At 40.2% G+C, this 24,022-nt stretch overlaps 1 protein-coding gene across 4 annotated transcripts in view; it reads right to left on the reverse strand.

Moving 5' to 3' along the window:
- SENP5 (SUMO specific peptidase 5) overlaps window positions 1–23,409 on the reverse strand; it is a 52,144-nt gene extending 28,735 nt beyond the window's left edge. For 2 of the 4 annotated variants that reach the window (XR_002823611.1, XM_023728743.1), the window contains exons 1-2: window positions 23,243–23,364; window positions 10,331–11,874 (exon numbers count right to left, since the gene is read on the reverse strand). Coding sequence is in view for 3 of the 4 variants with exons in the window: in XM_023728743.1 (XP_023584511.1) it covers window positions 10,331–11,843 (1,513 nt within the window). In the remaining variant the exon portion in view is untranslated. Of the gene's footprint in view, window positions 1–10,330; window positions 11,875–19,481; window positions 19,853–23,242 lie in introns of those variants that run through there. The other 2 variants (XM_004373584.3, XM_023728742.1) reach the window with 2 other exon arrangements.
- Between the last annotated feature and the right edge of the window lie 613 nt (window positions 23,410–24,022).

Here is a 24,022-nt window from a genome sequence, read left to right on the forward strand (position 1 = left end):
TGGGGTTGTTAACCAATGTCATAAAACAACATGTGTACTAGTGTTTCACGAGAAACTATTTGTTCTGTAAGTCTTCACCTGAAGTACAATTAAAAAAAAAATTAAATTAAAAAAAAAACCCAACTGCAAAAAAAAAAAGAGTGAAGGTCAGGGTTTAGGAAAGAGTCGCTTGCTTCTGCCTAGTCTGGTCAGGGATTTAGGCATATAGAAAGACAGGAAGGTATTACCATGTTCCAACTTAGCTCATCAGAGTAGGAGATAAAGATTTGGGGCTTCTAAGATAGGACCAGAGCCCTGGTGGCACGGTGGTTAAGCGTCTGGCTGCTAACAAAAAAGTCAGCAGTTTGAATCCACTAGCTGCTCCTTGGAAACCCTATGGGGCAATTCTACTCTGTCCTATAGGGTTACTATGGGTCAGAATCGGCTCTACAGCAATGGGTTTGGTTTGGTTTTAAGCTACACTAGAATATACATTTGCCTATAGTATTTAGTGTATCAAACCTTGTAGTCATCTCAGCATAGCCTTGTGTCCATATGGGAGAACAGGCCCAAGAGAGCATTAAGGAATCCTGACACTTGAAAAACTGCATCTAAGGAACAAATTTTATACAAAAATAATGCCCTTATTAACAAAAAAGATTAAACTTTAGGACCAGCAACCTTGATTGAGACTCCTTTACCAATGGGATACAGACCCCCATTCCAAACCAGTATCATGGGAGAGATGTGTTCTCGTTAACAGTGTTATTCCCAGATGGTAGTATTATGGTAATTTTAAGTTGTGATTTTTGTCCTCTTATCTGTTAATTTTTTTCCTGTCACTTTGCAGATGATAAACATGGATTCCTCGTGCAATAGAAAGGCCCTACCAGGGTCTTCAAGGAGGACCCTAGATGACAACATCTCAGTGATGGACACCATTATCTCATGGAACAGAAATAATACAAATGTTGAAGAGCACCTACCATAAGCCAAGCACTAGTGCATCTCATTTAATCCTTACAACTACGCTACATATTAGATAAGGAGCCCTGGTGGCACAGTGGTTAAGTGCTTGGCTGCTAACCTGAAGGTCAGCGGTTCAATCCCACCAGCTGCTCTATAGGAGGAAGATGTGGCAGTCTGCTTCCGTAAAGATTACAGCCTTGGAAACCCTATGGGGCGGTTCTACTCTGTTCTATAGGGTTGCTATTAGTCAGAATCGACTCCACGGCAATAGGTTTGAGTTTTTGATGTGTTAGATATTATCTCTATTTTATAGAAGGAGAAACAGAAGTTACTTAGGGAGGTTAAGTAACTTCCTCAAGGACACTTAGCTAGTACATGGCAGAACTAGTATTTTGATTGTAGGTTGTGACTAGAGATTAAGCTGTTAACCATTATGTTATGCCTCCTCCAAAGCAAGAAATACCTATTATCTTTTCCCTACAAAAACAACTTAGTTCTTCACTTCACCTTTCCTTTTTAAAACCACTAGGCCAAGAATTTGAGTCCCAGGGTAGTTCAAACAGTTAAGCATTCAGCTGCCAACCAAGAGGTTGCTGGTTCAAGTCCACCTAGAGGCACCTCAAAGAAAGGTCCAGTGATCTACTTCTAAGAAATCAGCCACTGAAAACCCTGTGGAGCACAGTTCTACTCTGACACACGCGGGGTCATCACGAGTTGGAACAGACTGCACAGCAACTGGTTTATTTGTTTGTTTGGTTGGTTTAGGCCAGGAAGAGATTAAAATGACAGTTAAATCCATTATCCTTTACTCACTTACTTTCACCAAAATGATTAACCAAAAAGGAAAAATACGATAGGAATACAATGTTTCACTCCACAAGTACTAAAACTTCCATGTGACCCAAGAAACAAAGGATAAATATGCTAGGGGAAAGCATGGCCCCCGGACTCTCTGTCAGCCCAGAACTAAAACAATTTCCAAGGCCAACTCTTCAGACAAAGATTGGACTGGGCTTTGGGACATAAAGTGGTACTCGTGAAGAGTGTGTTTCTTAGCTCAAGTAGAATAAAATGACAGTTAAATCCATTATCCTTTACTCACTTACTTTCACCAAAATGATTAACCAAAAAGGAAAAATACGATAGGAATACAATGTTTCACTCCACAAGTACTAAAACTTCCATGTGACCCAAGAAACAAAGGATAAATATGCTAGGGGAAAGCATGGCCCCCGGACTCTCTGTCAGCCCAGAACTAAAACAATTTCCAAGGCCAACTCTTCAGACAAAGATTGGACTGGGCTTTGGGACATAAAGTGGTACTCGTGAAGAGTGTGTTTCTTAGCTCAAGTAGATACATCAGACTAAATGGGCAGCTTCTGTCTGGAGGTGAGATGAGAAGGCAGAGAGGGTTAGGAGCTGGTTGAATGGACATGGGGAATCAGGGGTGGAAAGGAGGAGTGTGCTGTCACAGTATAGGGAGAGCAATTAGGGTCACATAACAACAATGTATGTATAAATTTTCGTATACGAGACTAACTTGAAATGTAAACTTTCACTTAAACTACAACAATAAACAAACAAACAAAAAGTTAGGAAGAAACAAACATTACAGCCCCAATTATACGCATCCTGCAATTATAAAACACAATAAGCAAAAAACCTGATATACTATTTTAGAAGTTAAATTACCCATCCTGTTAAACCAACAGGGTTGGACAATTTTTCTTTGAGCCTATAGACCTGGGCCATGATCCATCCAGACTTGGAATTGGGGTTCACTGGGTTATGCACATACATAATACAACCACTTGGTTCTCCTCCAACACAATACAGCAAAACCTGCGAAAGCCAGAATCTGTAAGGCAAAAACCTGTCAGAGAAGGAAAACTCAAATATTTTCCACTAATAGAGAGCAACAGAAAAGTGGTAAGATCTTGTCAAAGGTGGAAAACTTGCGAGACTCGGAAAAAAAAGGCAGTTATTGAGTTCCGGCTCTCACAGGCTTCACTGTACAATACACACCTCAGAAAGGTCCCAACAAGGAAGGTATGAAATATCTAAGAATAAACTTAAGGAATGTGCGATACCTAAGTGAAAAATACTGCAAAATTATACTAAAGTACGTAAGTCAATAAATGGAGTTAATTCCTTGTGTTAAGACAGGAAAATTCAATATAGTAATGAATGTAATTTTGCCTAAATTAATCTATAAATGTTAGCAATACTAAGCAAAAGCCACACTTTTTTTTTTTTATTGACAAATCCAAAATTCATCTTGGGACAATAATGTGAAAAATTCCTAAAATTTTTTGAAAAGGATTGAAGGGGAGCAGTGAATAATGGGTAGGAGGGATGAGGGGGAGGAGGGTCTAGTCCTGCCAAATTATAAAACTAACTAGAATAAACCAGAATAGTACTAGCATAGAAAGAGAGAAATCAAAGTCCAGGAAGAGGCCCAATGACAGGTGGCATTCCATATCCATGGGGGAAAGGATGAATTACTCAATAAACAGTATTAGAACTATGGGCTAAATCTTTTATTCACAGCTGGAATTCATTTTGGTGTAAAGAATGCGATAGGGAGGGCATTTAAACGGCCACTAAACACATGAAAAGATGCCCAGCATCGTTAGCCATCAGGGACGCAAGTCAAAACCACAATGGGATACCATTTCTCTCCCACTAGGATGGCTAAGTTTTTTTTAAAAAAAAAAAAGGGAAAATAACAAATGTTGGTAAGGATGTAGGGTAACTGGAACCCTTATCCATTGCTGGTAGGAATGCAAAATCGTATAGCCATTGTGGATAACAATGTGGTGGTTCCTCAAAAAGGCTAAAAACAGAACTACCATATGACCCAGCAAGTCCACTCCTAGGTGTATACCCAAAAGACTTGAAAGCAGAGACTCAAAAAGACATGTACACCAATGTTCACTGCAGCACTATTCACAAGAGCCAAAAGGTGGAAAGAGCCTAAATGCCCATCAACAGATGAACGGATAAAGAAAATGTGGTACATACATACAATGGAATACTACTCAGCCAGTAGGAGAAGTCTTGATACATGCTACAGTACGGATGGAACTTGAAGACATTATCATGAAATAAGCCAATCACAAAAGGACAAATATTCTATGATTTCACATACATAAAAAGACAAGAAAAGGCAAATGTACAGAGGTCAAACTTTATTAGTGGTTACCAGGGCAGGAAGGAGGAGGAAAACGTTAATGGAGATGGAAAAATCACATTAAGGGTAGAGTTGCACAGCCGATTACTATAATTGCCGTCAATAAGTTGTATACCTGTAAAAAGTTGAACTGGCAAAGTTGTATGTTAGATATATTTACAGTGACAGAAAAAAGGGCAGCTGCTGAGGCTGCTTATATACAACCAAACACCTCATGGAATCTGGTTCCTTGGTTTGGAGGTTTAGGATCATGGTTTCATGGGACATCCCAGTTAACTGGCCTAATAACATTTTTAGGGCTTCTGTTCTACCTCCTAGTTTGCTGCGTAGTGCCTGGGGTCTTAAGGGTTTGTTTTTTTTTTTTAATATTTTATTGTACTTCAGGTGAAGGCTTACAGAACAGATAGTTTCTCATGTAACAGTAACACACATGCTGTTTTATGACATTGGTTAACAACCCCACAACATTTTAACCCTCTAAATTCTCAATTTTTTTTTTTTTTTTGGTGAAAATACACATAGCCAAAGATACGCCATTTCTAAAATTTTTTTACATACACATTTAAGTGACATTGACTACACTCTTCTAATTGTGCTGTTATTCTCACTTAAGATGACGGCTTACAGGACAAAACAGTCTCCCATTTAACAGTTACTACAAATGTTGCCCTATTCCAATGGTTAACAATCTCACAACACATCAACAATATCCTTACTCTACTTTGTGTTCCCTATCATCAGCTTCCTACTCCCCTTCTGCCTTCTGGGCCTTATCACTGGACTCCTGTACCTCGTTACTCTCATGGTTTTACTGGGCTGTCCACTCCCAGGCTGAACAGTGAACCTCGAAGGTAACTTCGCCACTGAGCTAAAAGGGTATCTGGGGGTCATACTCTCGGGGTTTCTCCAGTCTCCTTTAGGCCAGTAAATCTGGTCTTTTTTGTGTGTGTGTGAGTTAGAATTATGCTCTACATCCTTCTCCAGCTCTGTCCAGAACCCTGTGTTGTGATCCTGATCAGAGCAGTCAGCGGTGGTAGCCGGGCACCATCTAGCTGTACTGGACTCAGTCTGGTGGAGGTCTTGGTAGCTGTGGACAATTAGTCCTTTGGACTAATCTTTTCGTTGTATCCTGTTCTCTTCATTCTCCCTTGCTCCCGAAGAGATGAGACCAGTGGAGTATCTTAGATGGCCGCTCACAGGCTTTTAAGACCCCAGACACTACTCACCAAGGTAGAATGTAGAGCGTTATCTTTATAAGTAGTGTCATGCCAATTGAGCTAGATGTTCCCCAAGACCATGGTCCTGGGGTCTTAAAGTTTTGCAAGCTGCCATCCAAGGCACAACTGGTCTCTATTCACCTGAGGAAGAAGGAAAGTAAGGAACAGGAAGAGGATATGGAACATGTGGCTAAGTGCCTCCATGAACAACTGCCTCCTTTGCCATGAGACCAGAAGTGCTGGATAGTACCCAGCTACCATTACTGAACATTTTGATCAAAGATTCCATAGACGAATTCTGATCAAAAGAGGGAAAAGTAGAACAGAATTTCAGATTTTTATGGACTCCAGACTTCCTTGAGCCATGGAAGGTGGATGAACCCCTGAAACTACTGCCCTGAGATCATCTTTAAACCTTAAACCAAAAATATCCCCTGAAATCTTCTTAAAACCAAACAATAGTTTAGCTTAACTAGTAAAAAAGGTCTGCCTTGAGCATTATGCTCTTTTAAGAACTATGTACATGAGATCAAATTGACAACAGCAACTCAAAAGATTAGATAGGAACCTTAGGGGCCAGTGAGTTTAGTCAATGAGGGAGGAACAACTCAAAAAAGGAAGGTGAGAATGGTTGCACAACTCAAAGAACGAAATCAATGTCACTAAACTGCACATGTGGGGAAACTGTTGAATTGGTGTATGTTTTTCCTGTGCATATTCTCAACAACAAAAATAAAGAAAGAAGAATGTGGTAGGGACCCATCTTTACTTTTTTCCAAAAGGGCTAAAGGTAAACTAGAAAAGACGTTATAAACTTGAAACATGAATAGCCTTTTGAAGTAGTTCTTGTGTTTTTTTTTCTCCTAATACATGACAACAAATACTTAAAAATAAACAAGCAGTCTCCTCGTAATTCAACGGCTAAAACTTCAAGGAATGTCCGTTTGAACTTTCATGCCCTTATAAGCATGTATTTCTTAAACATGTAAGTGGCACGCTATAGTTACTCTTCTTGAGAAGTTGTTTTTTCATTCAGTATATCATGAATATTTTTGTCTAAGTCAATTCAAAATGATCTAGTAGTTCATTAAATGAGGTATGCCATATTTTAACCAATCCCCTACTGATGACCACTGAAGTTAATTTTTAGCTCTGTAAATATGTTACAATTAAAATCCTTGCTTGTGTCCTTGTCTTCTTGTTTCCCTAGGACAGACATATTCGTTAAGTCGAATTTGAGTCAAATGGTATGCATATCCAAAACTTCTAAATTTTCCTTTGTTGTTTCCTTGCTATATATAAGATTTTAATGATATTGTCAAATTTGTATATTTTTATTGCTTTTGAAGTGGCCTATGTTTAAAAATGTCTTATAAGATTATAAAAACGGTCTTCTGTGTTTTCTATAACAGGTTTATTGAGATACAATTCACATACCACAAAATTAACCCTCTTATACAATTCAGTGGTTTTTAGTATATTCAGAGTTGTGTAACCATCCCATCACCACCATCTAATTCCAGAGCATTTTCATCACCTCAAAAAGAACCCGTTAGCAGTCACCCTCCTCTGTTAAGCCCCTGGCAACCACTAATCTACTTCCTCTCCTAAGCCCCTGGCAACCACTAATCTACTTTCTTTCTCTATGGATTTGCCTGTTCTGGGCATTTCATATCAATAAAATCATACAATATATGGCCTTTTTGTGCCTGGTTCCTCTCAGTATGTTTTCAAAGTTCATCCACATTGTAGCAAATATCAGTATTTCATTCCTTCTTATGGCTGAATAATATTCTATTGTAGGGCTATACATTTCATTTATTCATCAGTTGATGGACGTTTAGGTTGTTTCCACCTTTTGACTATTATCAATAATGCTGCTATTGATAATATATTCACGTGTACACTTTTGTATCTGTATTTATTTCTAATTAAATTTTTAAACCATCTGGAATATATTGTGACACAGGAATCTATTCCTTTTCCTTCCAAAACAGATAGCTAATTATTCTAATTATTTCTCTTTATCCTTAGTATTACTTCACAAAATTTAGTGTGGGTTTGTGTGTATACTGTACATTTTAATCCTGATTAAAAGATTAAATTAAAGCACTGAGTCTTTCCAATTTGAAGACTCATACCTTTCTTCAGTTCTAGAAAATATTTCTTGTTACTTCTTCAGGACAGTTTCCCTCCCATTCTCTCCTAGCATAGTTACCAGATGAAGGTTTGAACTTCTAGCTCTTCTTTAATGTGAACCAAAAACTTAAGAACACTTGCAGAATCCTTGCTTTTCACATCCTCCTTCAAATCTTTTACAGTTGTCTTGTATAAGCATAATTCAGTATCAGTGTTTTGGGTTCTTTTTTGCAGCAACTCACTACAGTCATTAAAAAGCATTTAACTTAGTTTTCAAAGGAGTAACTTTGTTTTTACACTCATATTTCATCAATTTATGTAACACTTAATAAAACTAAGTAATTTCCCATAAGTACAACCGGCTCTTGATAAATACATAAATCAACTAAAATGAGCATAACGTGCAGCTATATTAGAGAAGAGCCAGCATTCAGCATACCATGGAACTCAATAGTAGCTAATGCTATAGAAGTCAGTTAAAGGAGCATCTACTGTACTGATGGTCCTATACTGATTGCTGTATTAATCCTGATTACTTGGGTTTAGCTTCCCACTTGCTGAATATGTTTGTTTCATTGTGTTGGCTTTTCTCAGATGTCTGTCTGGAAATTGATATTCCTCATTCTTGCCAAGCAATGCAAGTAGTTGGGCGGGGGCGGAGGGGGGGTTGTCTCATCTCTTCCCACCAATTTGCTGTTCTTAGAATTTCAGCTTGATAGCAGATATTCTCACTGCTGATATATGACACAAACAGGTCATATGCTTTCATGAGATTCCTCAACTACCCCATTTTCCTACACTAATCTTCCCTCTGTCATTGGGGTTCCCCTCTGGAACTTCCCTCTACTTTTTGCCTTGTAGGAGCTTCTCAGTTTCTGATTCACCAAAACACTTTTTTTTTTCCAGTACAGAGATACATGTTTTTAATACTTTTAAAAATAATTTATATGGATTTCGTAAGGAGGAAGAAGAGATTCAATGTGCTTAATTCATCTGCCTAAACTCGGAACTGCTGGTGGTTACTGACAGATATTCTTTACCAAGTGAAGGAAGTTTTCTTTATTCATAGTTTTCTAAGACACTTAAACACAAAGGGAAGTTGAGTTTGATTAACAGGCTTTTCAGCACCTGCTGAGATTCCATCATTTTTCTCCTTTAGCCTATTAAAATAATGAATTACATCATAGATCACCAAAAGTGAATTCTGTGAAATCCTACTTCCTCAGGTCATGCTACAGTTTTACTATGTGCCATATTCAGTTTATCAATTATATTTGGAAGGGTTACATCTATAAAAGATAATTCTTGTTTGTGCGTAAATGCTAACTTTTCAAGTTTTAAGTATCATAGTTCTGCTAACCTCATAGTAGGTTGGGAAATTTGTCTTCTTCTGTTCTAGGACAGCAGAAACAGCAGAAACAGTTTTTTAAAGATGTGCTAGAACTCTACACCTGTGTGTGTCTCTGGGGGGAAGAACTTTTACACATACTTAATGGTTGGGAAAACAAAGTATTCAGAATTGTTTAAACTATCAGGAAGTAATCCTCCCAACTGCCCCAGACAAAAAGCCATTTATAACAATTTAACATATCCATCTTGATATGTCCTATACAAACACACGTGCACACATATCTACATATACTCACCTTGCACGTGTGTGTATATTTAAACGGCATTCTGTTTTGCAACTTGTTTTCACTTTGCATAGACATCTTTCAATATAACAATAAAGATCTAATTTATTCTTTAACAGCTGCACCTTATACCATTACCTGGATACGCCATAATTTATAATTCGTTAGAAATATTCATTTTGGTTGTTTCCAGTTTTTTTATACCATAAAGAATACTACAACTAACATCCCTGTATAAATATATCTGTACTCAGTTATATCTAGATAAATTCCAAGAAGGGGAATAGGTGAAAGACTGATACTGCTATATTATCTTCCAAAAATGTTTATATCAATTTCCTTTACAGGGTAGATTTTAATGAGAAAACATTTTTTAAAGCATGACATGAGAACTAGAAGCCATAAAGTGAAGAGAAATTTTACCATGAAAGGATTGAAAATTTCTGTTAATCAAAAATATCATAAACAAAGTAGGAGTTTTCAAGGCTTTTACTTTTTGGAACGGGAAAACTTCAACTCTTCTAACATGTATAATTAATAAGTTAACATCTTTTTTAACTAGAATGACACTAAGTCCATGAAGGTAGGGATCAGTGTATCCTGTTCACTGCTACCTTCTTAGGAACTAGTACAGTGCCTGGTACATAGGAGTTTCTCATATAGTAAATAAAATATAAACAATCCAATAGAAAAATAGGCAAAAGGAAATCAGACACAAACAAAAAATGGCCAATAATCATACAAAAGATGTTCAAACTTAAAATTTAAAAACACAAAACAAAGAACTCTGGTGCAGTCTATAAGATTGGCAAAGTTTACCGAGTATAAATTGGTTCAACTTTTTGGAAGGTAATTTAACAATTCTCTTGAAGTTTTCAGTGTGAGTAATCTTTCACCAGCATACCACTACGAGGAATGTAACTTATAGAAACAATTGTTTAAGTATGAAGACATCGTTTCATTGTACCACTGTTTACAGAAGGAAAAAACTGGAAGCAACACAAGTGTCCATCAGCTGAGGCTTAATTAAAGAAGTTATGGAGCAGCTACAAAATGCAGTGATATAAAAGGCTTCAAGAAGCATGTCTAACTGTTTACGGGAAATCCATGTGTAGAAGGCAAAGAAAGGGGCGCTTCTAGAAAGGATGATGACAGCAAGTGTGGGCTAAGGTTGGGGGAGAATAAAGGAGAATGCATACCAGAAAGGCAGACTGCCAGCTGTTCGTCATCCACTGGAGATGCTTTCTGACCGTTCTTCCCACCTCCCACTTGATTTTCTAGTTTGAGTCCCCCACACATCAGGGGAGCCTCCAGTGGACTTTTACAGTAAGGGTGGTCCAGCAACTTAGAACTAAGAATGTTCTGCTTCAGAGATCCATCCTCCTCCATCTGGTATGAGCTCTCATTCTGCACAGTCTCTTCGGACACAGGCCCATCCATACAACCCAGAGACTTATCTGCTCCCGACACTGACAGCTTTACTCTGCCATCATCGACGTCGCTTGTCTGACTGTCCTGACCCAGAGTCATACTGTCTCTTTCGGTTTCTGAGATGAACACGTTACTAGAATGATGTTCTGGTAAAGGGGTGCCATGAATCAGCTCTGTACATTCCCACTTAGGAGAGGAAGAGGATGACTGGTCCCAGGTGTATGTGGCACTGCCATTCTGTTGGTCAGGGAATGCTTCACCTAAACTAAGCTCCTTGCCCAAGAAAGGACTTCCTTTACTGTGACCGTCAGGCGCAGGAGAGTTCTTTTCCTTCACCACAGCATCGCTGTCCATATCTGGGAAGTATGGCGGATGCCGACAAGAAGAGTCTTTCGGCTCTGGGGAAGGGAACAGGCTGCAACTGCCACCCTCACAGTTCTCCCTAAAAGTCTCCTGATAGTCCCCGGTGACCTTCTGTACCCAGCTTTGCTGGGATTTTTTCTGTTTACAAATTTTTCTTTTTGTTCTTAAGTGCTGGGATCTAAGAATTCTGTACCGAAATCTAATCATGGACAATTTCTCATACATCATAAGAGGAGATACTTTTATTCTTCTATGCTGGTTAAGTTGGAACTTTTTTGGAATCAGGGGTCCCCCATTCCTGTGGTGCTCCAGCCCTTGGCAGCAGCCATAACAAAAGCGCTTTCTCTTATGGCTGCTCAAGGTGACCACAATCGTGCCACTCTCACCTGGATTTTGGCTCTCCCCATTGAACTTCATGGGAAAGTCAGAAGCGTGTGGCTCCGTCCTAGGTCTGCGCCCACTGGCCTGACCTAAAACACTATTTGCTGGTAAATCAGCACCTGCCTTCAGAAGACTTCTCTCTCCACCATATTCATGGTCCGAGTTCTTTGCTAATGACAGCAACTTTTCTGACTGGAGCTCCAGAATGGTCCTTGAGGATGAAACAAATTGTTCAGTGCCCTTTCTTTTCACTTTAGAGGAAAAAGTGCTAACATTTGGAGCAGCCACATTTGACTTGGTCTTAGCAAAAAGGGACTCATCCTGGATCCACGTCTTCTGGATTGGACGGACTTTCTTTCTGCACTGGAAATACCTCAACTGTCTGCTCCAAGTAACTGGCCTTCCCAGCTTAGCTTTCAGAATACACAAGTGTTGATGAAAATAGAATTTCTTAAAGCCTCCAAACCCAGTATTCCATTTCTCAGAAAAGGCTAAGTGTATTCCTTTCCTCCATAGAATTTTCCTCTGTTTTTTCATTTTTCTGATGCATAATGAGATCTGGATGCGGCTGTAAAGAAAAGAAAGAACAGTTATATTTCAAGCCTTAAAATAAGGTCATAAAGACATATTCACAGCAATATAAGGTAGGAAATTTTAAAAAGAACCCATATACTTCAATTTAGCCTGTTCAGGCATAATGAAATCCTACCCACAAAGTTCTACCCACGATGAAAATTGGGGCTGGTGGAAGACATGAGTACTCTCTAACAAGACCCCATTTGCTGTACCTGCTTCTGATAGAAATAAGTTTCAAGAATCATTTCCCAGTATGAAGTCCGTTTCTGATAGAATACACGGGGCAGAAGGACTCAGAAGAGAATTTCTAAGTGTTGGCTCTGCTTCTCATTAGCTAAGTAACTTTAAGCAAGTCACCCAAATTCTGTGTTCTTGTTTATAAAATGAAAGATGAGGAACGGAGAGGAAACTAGGTACCATATAAAACCAATTCCATATCCATTTATAATTTGCCAATGTGAAAACAATTTGTGTCATATAGGCAAATTTTAAAAAGAAAGGACAGACAGTTTTTCTCTGTATAGTCATCCACAGGTTGACATTCAATAAATCTATGTGATACCAGTATTTTAAGAGTTAGAGACCAACCTGCTCTTTGCCAGTCAGTCGAAGACTTTCTGAGTATCTGTGAGGGGACAGAACTCTATTAGATGCTCTCCCCTAGTTATGGCCTGGCTCTCAAGTGGATATAAGACAAAAGAACCAACCCAAGCACGTACGTACAGACTTCAGGAACACACTGATGGGAAATGGTAGATGACAATGAATGACAGTCAAAATCAAACATGATTTCCCCTAAGGATTTAACAAGATCTAATATTATGAAAGGCTCTTTAGCCTAGAAAGAAACATATCAGTCACTGCAGGTGGAGTGGAAGAAATACCAGATTACAAATCAGAAACCAATATTCTAATTTTGGCTTGCTGACAACTAAGAAAAGTTGTATCTTTCTGTGCGTAAGTTTTCTCCTCTGCAAAAAAAAAAAAAAAAAGGAAGACTGAGCAAATATTTACCTCAGTTCCTGTACCAAATTCCATTAAAATGACAGGAATGGGACTTTCAAAAAAGCAAAAACCTTCAAGAACAAAGATAATGAATGAGACATAAAATGATACTCGTGAAGAGTCTGCTTCTTTGCTCAAGCAGATACACGAGACTAAATGGTCAGCTCCTGTCCAGAGGCTAGATGAGAAGGTAGACAGGGTCAGAAGCTGGATGAACGGACACGGGAAATCTGGGGTGGAGAGGAGAAGTATGCTGTCACAGTATAGGGAGAGCAAGTAGGGTCACATAACAATGTGTGTATAAATTTTTGTATGAGAAACTAGAATTGTAACTTTCACTTAAAGCACAAAAAAAAAAGAACAAAGATAATAAAAGAGGAGAAAACAGCAAAAAAATTCTTGAAAGAAGAAAATAGATGAGTGAGTGATAACAGATTGAGGCTGAAATCTAAGCTAGCAGTAGGTGAAGCCAAGAAGCAAGCTATACGACTTCAGAAAGGCTCAGGAATTGAATACCTATGAAGGTCAGGTTGAATGAAAAAGGAAGGACTGGTTGAATGTCTGAATAACAAGCAATAGGGATCCTAGAAAACCATACACTTAGCTGCTAACTGAAAGGTTGGTTGTTCAAGTCCACCAGAGGTGCCTCAGAAGAAAGACCTAGCAATCTACTTCCAAAAAACCAGTCATGAAAAACAGTATTACTGTGATACACATGGGGTAGCAATGAGACGGAATCCACTGGACAGCAACTGATAAGCTTCTAGATCTACCTTGGCAGATAACCAAAGTTTCACTCTCTGGGGTGAATAAACCCAGAGAGTCAGGCACACCAAGTACAGCTGAGGGCAGAAGTATGATAGGAAGATAAGTAAGTTTACATCATGATTTCCCTCCCCAACCCCTTCTCCACTCAGCTCCCAGAACACCGGCGGTGGTTGTTGTCAGTTGTCCATTGAGTCGATTCTGACTCATGGTGACTCCACGTGTACAGAGTAGAACTGCTCCATGGGGTCTTCGAGGCTATGACCTTTGGGAATCAGATCACCAGGCCTATCTTCCAAAGCACCTCTGGGTGGGTTTGAACCACCAACCTTTCGACTAGTAGTCGAGCACTTAACTGTTAGCACCACCCAGGGACTCCTAAAACACTGGTGGTGGTGTTGTCGCTGTTGGATGCCATCGAGTCAATTCCAACTCATAGCGACCTTACAGGACAGAATAGGGTTTCTAAGGCTGTAATTTTTACGGAAGCAGACTGCCATGTCTTTCTCCCATGGAGCAGCTGGTGGGTTCAAACTGCCAATCTTTTGGTTAGCAATCAAGCATTTTAACCACTGCGCGACCAGGGCTCCTACCTCAACATAAAGAAAACAAAAATCCTCACAACTAGACAAATAAGCAACATCACGATAAACAGAAAAGACTGAAGTTGTAAAGGATTTCATTTTATACTTACATCCACAATCAAGGCCCATGGAAGCAGCAACCGAGAAATCAAACGACGTATTGTACTGGGCAAATCTGCTGCAAGAGACCTCTCTCAAGTGTTAAAAAGTAAAGACGTCACTTTGAGGACTAAGGTGCACCTGATCCAAGCCATGGTATTTTTAATCATCTCATATGCATGCAAAAGCTGGACAATGAGCAAGGAAGACTGAACAAGAATTGATGCATTTGGATTATAGGGTTGGCAAAGAATACTGAATATACCATGGGCTGCCATAAGAATGAATAAATCTGTCTTGGAAGAAGTACAGGCAGAATGCTGATTAGAAGTGAGGATGGAGAGACTTCATCTCATGTATTTTGTACGTGCTACCAGGAAGGATCAGTCCCTGAGAAGGACATCAAGCTTGGCAAAGTAGAGGGTCAGTGAAAAAGAGGAAGACCCGCAGCAAGACAGACGGACACAATGACTGCTACAATGGGCTCAAACACAGCAACGACTATAAAGATGGTGCAGGACCGGGCAGTGTTTCATTCTTTGTTGTACATAGGGTCGCTGTGAGTCAGAAGCAACTCTACAGCACCTAATAACAAGAATAAGCATGTGCTCAAAGCTTCTCACCAGCTTTTTAGTTGCCATTCTTAAATATGAGCGGACAACCAAGTAGTATCAGACATCTGGAAATGAAATGTAGAGACCAAAATAAACACAAAAGAAACTTTAAAAAAAGGAGATTATATATAGGGATGAAAATTTCAAAAAATTATCAATATCCTGAAAGAGATAAGGCATTGAATTCATGAAAAATAGGATGATACAAGAAAGGAACACGAAAAGAAAAATAACTCTTGTAAATTAAAAAAAAAAAAAAAATAGCAGAAATTAAAAGCCTCAATAGAAGACTTCAAGAAAATCAAATTAACGAAATCACCCAAAAATGTAGAACCCAAAAAACAAGTAATAGATGATCAAAAAGGGGTAAGATAACCAGTTTGAGTAGTCTAACATCAAAAAATAGAGTAGAGGAGTGCTGAAAGAACAGAAGAAATCTTAAAGACTTTTAGAAAAATTCCAAGAGTTAAAGGGTAAAAATTTCCATACTGAAAGAGCTCACACTCAATGACCAGCATAACACATGAAAATAGACCTCCACGACGGCTCATTATCACAAAATTTTAGCCTAACCTGGACAAACAGCACATACTACAAGTTCCAAGATAGAAACAGCAGATCATACAATAAAGGATCAACAATCAGAAAAGCCTCAACCTTGTCAACAGCACACAATGGAAGCTATAAAATTCTATGGGAAAATTATCTCAAGGCAAACTAACATTAAAGTATGAAGGAAAAATTAAGAGGTTCTCAGAAATGCAAGATCTCAAAAAAATGTATTTCCCATGCAACATTATGGAGGAAACAGCTGGAGGACATGCTTCACCAAAACAGTAATAAACCAAGACAGCGATAAGGATAAAACAGGAGATTCAACACGGGAGAAAGGCAAAGGGAATCTCTTCTGGATGATGATGAAGATTTCAGGATGTCAACAATCAATCTAGGTATTGTACAGAGGCGCTGGAAGAAATGTAGCCAAGCAGTTGAAACTGATAGAATATTTGATACATCAGAATATACTGAAGGGAGATTTAGTCAAAGGGCCAAGAATCACAGTTGGATGATAATAGGAACTTAGAAACGGTTTTAACAAAATTACTATACAATAATGACCTCCAAAAAAAGGAAAAAGTTATACAGAAGGAAAAGTAATATTTTTTAATAAATGTAATCATGGTATAATCATGTTATGAAAAAGCATGGAATAAAAAGCTAGTATGTCTTAGCTTTGAATAGTATACAGTCATAAAAATGTTAACACTAAATATCGATCTATTCAAAATCACAATGGAAGTATACTGGGAGAATTCAAGGGAAGGAAAGCTATAAATGTATATGGGAGAAGGGTTGTAAATGAGAGTTAACGTCTCATTTTCCATAACTGGAGCCATAATCAATAGATGATGTGACACAGAGCTAAATGCCAAAATAATTACAGCTAAAAAAGTTCGAAGTGGTTATCCCTAAAAGGAAACTGTGGCAGGAGATCAGCATTTTTGTTTTATTTTTGTTTTTAATAAATCTTATAAAATGGACTGTAAACTATGTGTATATGTTACTGATTTTTAAAAAATGAAAATATGGATAGAAATTAAATAAAAACAAAAAGCAAACGCATTGCCATCGAGTCGATTCCAACTCACAGCAACCCTACAAGACAGAGTAGAACTGCCCCACAGGACTTCCAAGCAGCAGCTGGTGGATTTGAACTGCCAACCTCTTGGTTAGCAGCTGTAACTCTTAACCACTGCCCCACCAGGGCTTCTGGATATTAAATAGTGGGGGAAAATGTGGATGGAAAAAGATTCCATAGCCAGGAAGAGTTGAAGATTTAAAAAGAAAAAAAAGAAGAAGAAGAAATAACTACCATCTAAAGTCCCTAAGAAGAGGGAAAGAGAAAAGACCTAGAGCACAAGTGAAAAGGACTGACCTTAGACAGAAGAGTCATCTATTCTACTTAAATCTGGTGGCTTCTATTTGGTCTGTGAAACAGGAGGCCAAGACTTCTGCTGAAAATGAAATCTTTGTGGGAAAGAGGAATCAAGTGGGGAGGTTTCAGTCATTTGGGAGATAAGTAAAACATCTTTATTTAATTCATAGTCAGACTCATACTAGATGCCAGCATAGTGGTCATTTCTGTGAGAATGACCTGCTGACACAGACATCTGTGCTGGCAGCAAATAAGAAGCCCTGCTGAATGTTAAACAGGAAGATTGATTAAAATTAAAAGCAACCTCCACATGTGGTCCCTCTACATATCTGCCCCTGTACTCCTGCCCATGCTGTTGTATTCCTGTTCACCAAATACCAACATTCCTTTAAAGATAAAACACACCAAAGGGAAAGAGAAATGAGCTTTCAACTCTTACTAGATACTCACTGACCATAGGATAGCCCCTAGCATAACCAGTCCTTAAAGGGCCCAATATTTGGGTCATAGTTTACAGGGCAACCAGTATACACGTTAAGTCAAGCATCACTATAAAAAAGTTCTTTATCCTAGAGGTAATAAGATACTGATGAGAATAGCTGTTGTGTTGGGCAAGGCTAACCACCCAGAAAAAGGAGACAGAATGAATGGTTTGTAGTAGGAAATAAGATTTAAAAATAAATACTGCCTACTGGCATCATGGTGGTACTAACAATAAACACATTAACAGAAAGGCTGGAGGTCTGAGTTTACCCAGGGGTGTCAGAGAAGAAAGACCTGGTGATCTACTTCCGAAAGTTAGCCATTGAAATCTCTACGGAGTCTTCAGCCATCGGAAGATGCAAATCAAAACCACAACGGGACACCATTTCACTCCCACTAGGATGGCTAATTTAAAAAAAACACAGAAAAGAACAAATGTTGGCAAGGATGTGGGGAAATTAGAACCCTTAGCCATTGCTGGTGGGAATACAAAATGGTACAACCGTTGTGGAAAACACCCTGGTGGTTCATCAAAAAAACTAAAAATAGAACTACTATATGACCCAGCAATTCCACTGCTAGGAATATACCCAAGGGACTTAAAAGCAGCCATACAGGCATATGTGTGCCAGTGTTCACTGCGGCATTATTCACAATAGCCGAAAGGTGGAAACAACCTAAATGCCTATCAATGGATGAATGGATAAATAAAATGTGGTATGTACATACAATGGAATACTTCTGAGCCAGCAGAGAAATGAAGTCTTAATACATGCTACCACATGGATGGAGCTTGAAGACATTATGTTGAGTGAAATAAGTCAACCACAAAAAGACAAATATTATATAACTTCACTTATATAAAACGATAAGAACAGGCAAACGTATAGAGACCAAAGTTTATCAGCGGTTACTAGGGATGGGAGGAGGGGGAAAGGAGGAGTTACTGCTTGTGAAACACTGAGTTTATGTTTATAGTGATGGGAAATTCACAATGATTAAGGATAATAGCTGCACAGCCGATTACGGTAACTGATGTCAATAAATTGTACACGTGTAAAAAATTTAACTGGCAAATGTTGTATGATATATATTATTAAAACAATAACAACAAAAACGGGCAGCTGCTGAGGCTGCTTGTGTACAACCAAATACCTCATGGGATTTGGTTTCTTGGTTTGGAGGTTTAGGGTCATGGCTTCATGGGACAGCCAAGTTAACTGCTTTAATATCGTGTTTAGTGCCTCTGTTCTACCTCCTAGTTGTTGTGCAGTGTCTGGGGTCTTAAAAGCTTGCAAGCAGCCATCCAAGGTACAATGGCTTTCTATTCACCTGGAGCAACAGAGGGAGAAGGAGAATCAAGAACAGAAGCAGGAAATGGAATATGAGGCTAACTGCTTCCATGAACAACTGCTCCTTTGTCATGAGACCAGTAGAACTGGAGGGTGCCCGGCTACCACTACTGAACATTTTGATCAAATAGTCTATAGAAGTATCCTGATCAAGAGGGGTAAAATGCAGAACAGAATTTCAAATTCTCATGGAATCCAGACTTTCTAGAGCCACAGAGGCTGGATGAACACCTGAAACTACTGCCCTGAGATAATCCTTAAACCTTAAAACAAAAAATCTCCTGAAGTCTTCTTAAAACTAAACAATAGTTTAGCTTAACAAGTAAAGAATGTGTGCCTTGAACATCATGCTCTTTTAAGATCTATCTATACAGGATCAAACTGACAACAGTATCTTGAAAGGTTACATAGGAAGCTTAGGAGGCAGTGAGTATATGTTAATGGTGGACGAACAATTCAGAAAAGGAGGGTGAGAATGGCTGTACAACCTTGAAGAATGTACTCAATGCTACTGAATTGTATATGTAGAAATTGTTGAATTGGTCTATGTTTTGCTGTGTATGTTTTCAACAACAAAAATAAAATAAATTATTTTTAAAAAGAAAAGTAAATCCTATGGAGCACAGTACTACTCTGACACACATGGGGTCACCATGAGTCAGAATCAACAACTGGTTTTTTTAATTGGCATCAGAGGGCGTGAAGGAACCAGAGAAAAGATTAAGACTGAGATAGTAGACTTGCACATTTGTGTTACTTACTGGTGATACTTTCATCATGTTCAGCCAGACAGTGTCCAATTTTGGTCCTTGTAGTTCCTTACACAAACAGAAGACTGCCTCAAGGAACAGCAAGTGACTTCTGGACTCCACTTTTCACTGGGTCTTCAAGTTGTTATTCCCCCTCATCCCTCACCTCTGCATCTGTTTCAACATTAAATCTGTAATACCAGTGTAGACTGAAATTGTGACCCTGGATTCATACCTATTCTTCCTAAATACCTCTACTTAAAAAGTTTGCTCTGACCAGAAGAACTAGATGGTGCCCGGCTACCACCAATGACCACCCTGACAGAGAACACGAGAGAGTCCCTGACGAAGCAGAAGAAAAGTGGGGTGCAGAAATTAAATTCTAGTAAAAAGACCAGACTTAATGGTCTGACTGAGACTGAAGGAACCCTGGAAGACATGGACCCCAGACTTCCTGTTAACCTAGAACTAAAACCGTTCCCAAAGCCAACTCTTCAGACAATGAACAGACTGGACTATAAGACATAAAACGATACTCGTGAAGACTGTGCTTCTAAGTTCAAGTAGATACATGAGACTAAATGGTCAGTTCCTGTCCAGAGGCAAGATGAGAAGGCAGAAAGGGTCAGGGGCTGGTTGAATGGACACAGGAAATCTGGGGTGGGAGGCAGGAATGTGCGGTCACATTATAGGGATAGCAACTAGGGTCACAGAACAATGTACGTATAAATTTTTGTATGAGAAACTACCTTGAGCTGTAAACTTTCACCTAAACCACAATTTAAAGAATAAAGTTTGCTCTGTCAAAACCTGAAATTCAAAAACAATTTTTAAAACTTCAGAATTAAAATATTTCAGATGCAAAAAGTAAAAAATTTAGAAACCCAACTCCTTGGATTTTCTTCTTGGACACAGACCAGAGAGATGTCTCTCCAGACTCTGAAAGCACAGACTACCTCCCTGTTAGCGTGGCTTTTTTAGTTAGTGAATTTACAATGCCCTTTTTTGTTATTTGGTTGCAGGTAGTTAACAGGCTATCAACAGGGTCATTTTTAGAGAGAAAATAATTCAACCTCCTCCTTTAGAGTCCATTTCTGGCTCTACTACTAACACAGAGTGGGAAGTGCTAAAGCAATGGGGAAGGCCCTTGAAGAATAATTTGAGAATGAAAATATTTCCCTAAAGACAATGTTCAACTCTGTCTGATGGCCTACTTACCTTAATAATTCTGAAAACTCTATACAAACAGGCAGCCACAAACGTTTCAATATAACAAGAAAAATGCATGGGAAGCACTGTTACCACCTTATCAGTTGATCCTTTCTAGGTATCTACCAAACTCTTCCAATCAGTGGCGTAGTACAATTTAACCGAGAAAAGAAAAGGGGGCTAAAAATTAAAGGTCATGCTTACAGCAAATGCTGAGAGATTCTAGTTAAATTAGATGTTCATAAGGCAATTAGAGAAACAGCGCCCAGAAGTTCTCAAACTGAGCTGCATGGTAGGAAACCAGCTAGTGATACAAAGTAAGTGGTCACGCACATCAGGATGGAGAGGGGAAAACGCCTATGTATGGTGCGTGGAGTTTATGACAAGCCAAAACAAAACCAAAATAGTCTTAAATTGGAATTTTTCCATTGTTTTTTAAGGTCTGGCATAAAAGTCGATCCAAAAACTTGTCTACAAAGTAATAAAAGTCTTTATATAATTCCGCCAACAAGCAAGCCTAAGCAACGTTTAGTGAGATATTTTAATGTAATATCTACTACTTTCACCAAAGGGCATTAAAAAGTCTAACTGCATAGAAAACAATAAAAACAGAATTACACAGAGCTACTGACTTATAGAACTTTCTTTTTTCCTTATGATCTCAAGGCATTACAAAACCTGAAACAATACTATTGATTCAAATAAGGCTATTTGTTAAGGAAAGGAAAAGAAGCTAAAGAAGGCAGCAAACTCGTTGGGTATGACATCTCATCTCTCTGAGCCTGTTTATAAACTAAAACGTGAAACCTAATCTACATCTGTGTTCTCAAACCAGGAGTATCACCTGAGAAGCTTTTTAGAACACACAAATACCGAGTTCCCACTTCAGACCCACTGAGTCCAGGCATACGGGGTTTTATGATCCTCAAGGTCCCTTCCATATCCGTGACTTACAATACCAAATCGACAATTTTGGGTCCAAGGAGCTGAGATTACACTTAGTTGTATACTGCACAGCAGCCACCATCATCCTCTATTAAGAGAAGGAAGGCATCTTTAATTTGTCTGACCGAGTAACTGCCAGCGCAGGTGCTACTCACTCAAGTCACAGCAGGCATCTCCTTTCCCTCCTCCTGAAATGCATCTCTCACTTGGTGTCCATTCAACACATGGGGTGGCCTGGAGTTGGAATCGACTCAACCGTAACTAACAACAAACTACAGAATGCTGAATATTCTTTTTTCTCCAATATAGATGGATGTCTCCTTCAATTAACTTACAACTATAACATTCAGTCACTCCAAAGATTCAAGTTCTTGCATTTATTCTCTGTACACTTTCAGTGAACAGGAAGTGTTTCAGAAGCAAAGTGAGGGGTCCTCAGATACAGGTGCAGAGGATTCCTTCGAAAAGTGGGTCAAGGTTTAAATGAAGCACCTCCCAGCTTTTCTCCTTGAAAGCCGAGCTGGGTAAAACCTATCTTGTGTAATGGACAAATATCTGATTTGGGTCATCTCTCATATACCAATAATGCTTGATGAATAAGCACGAGACGTGTGGGTGACTGGGAGAGTCTAGTTTCCTCCTGATACTGCTCACCCCAAAGCACAGACTGCAGCTAGCTTTCTGACCACACAAGATCCTGGCATCTCTTCTGGCACCCTTCTCCACGCCAAGCCTAATTGTTCTGGGCAAGAGGCAAAAAAAAAACAAAATTTGGAACCTATCACTGAGTGTCCTGGATGCTCTTAAACCTACTTTAACTAGATTCCCCAAACATTTCATGACTAACATTCTGCGTTCTTCATTTCACTTAACTCTCCCAACCAACACATGTAGGTATAGGAAAGCCTATACAAAGTAACCACTTTTCAAGCAGTTAAGAAGGTAAAAGTGTCTAGAGTGCGATTAAACCACTAGCAAATGGCAGGCTGGAATTCAGTTCTTCGACTCTAAATGCAAAACTCTTCTCATCTTCCACATCCCCTCAGCACCATCCCCCAAGTGGGGGTGGGGGGAGAATATACGGTGGAATGGAGGTTGATACTGCCTAACATAGACAGAAAAGCAAGAACGGGCTCAAGAATCACCCTGATGCTCAACTGTGCCATACCTTTTCGCTAGAAAAGGGTCCCAGGAGTACGGGGGAAAGAACCAAAAGCAGGAAGGAAGAAGTGTCCGAACAAACAAAAACCCTTGACTTTCAAGACGGCAGGAGCTGGAGGACCTCTAACTCTAAAGCTTCCTCTCACAGATTTCCCCGGCTTCTGGAGGAGCGCCTGGGGGGCGCTAGCTTCCTCTGTCCCTGTGTCGTAGAGCTGGACTGGAGAGAAAGAGGGGAGGGCAGCGGTCCCTCGGGACGAGCTCCCTCCCCGTCCCCCAAACGGCACGTCAGTGCACCGAGAGAAATCTGCTGCCTCCGCTCCGTGGGGAGAGGGCAGTGCTAGAGGTCTCCGGGCTAGGGTGCTGAGCTGGCGGGCACCGGCGCGGGAATGGCCGGCCAGCCCGGTCAGTCGCTCGGTCCGTAAGCCATTCGGCCGATTTGACGTCCGGCTCCCGCTTACCTACATCCCTCGCTCCCGGCCACTGCCCCGCCGCCAGACCAGACACTGCGGCAGCTCCAACTCCGGCCCCGCCTTCGCCAGCTCTCGGGGAAGCCCCGCCAGCGACGGGGTGTCCGGCCTGCTCACAGCGGCCGCGGCCGCCGAGCTTCCTTTGGAGCCGCGGCCGCGACGCCGACGCGCACTTATAGCGTCACCTTCTTCCGTGCCCTTCCGCCCGCAGCCCCGCCCGCAGCCCCGCCCGCGCCTTGTGCAGTGGGCGGAGGAGAAGGCGAGCGACAGGCCCGGCGCTGGGGGCGGGGCTTCGCCGTCCCTCCGCTTCCGGCGGTGCGCGCTTCGCCGACTCTGGGCACCGGGATAGCGCTCTTGGCGCTGCCCACGGACGGACTCATCCCGGTCCCCACAGCGCGCAGCCTGCCGGCGGCGCAAGGAATTGTAGAAACCGTGCTATAGGCACCGCAGTGGCTCTTCAAAGCTGTTTTTAGATTTCCGTTTAGCCCCTCCTTTAAGTTTTTACCCAAAAAGGGCCAAGTCAATCTACAGCCATTATATGGCCCCTCCCTCCACTAATCCCTTTTGCGAAAAGCAAAAGAGCACGTTCTTGCTTTGGATTGTATTTTCAGGCCCGGCCCAGGATTCTCTTTGGTTTCCCCAATGTTGATCTTGCGTTTGTAATTTGTTTCTTTATTGGTGCCCCACCCCACCTAAACTGTGCGTACTTCCCAAGGAGGGCAGGGTCTGGTCTTGTTGTAGCCCGAACACCAAATATGGACAGGCCCACAG

The sequence above is a fragment of the Trichechus manatus genome, unplaced genomic scaffold, assembly GCF_000243295.1.
Source record: "Trichechus manatus latirostris isolate Lorelei unplaced genomic scaffold, TriManLat1.0 scaffold00026, whole genome shotgun sequence".
In the NCBI taxonomy this organism is placed as follows: Eukaryota; Metazoa; Chordata; class Mammalia; order Sirenia; family Trichechidae; genus Trichechus; species Trichechus manatus.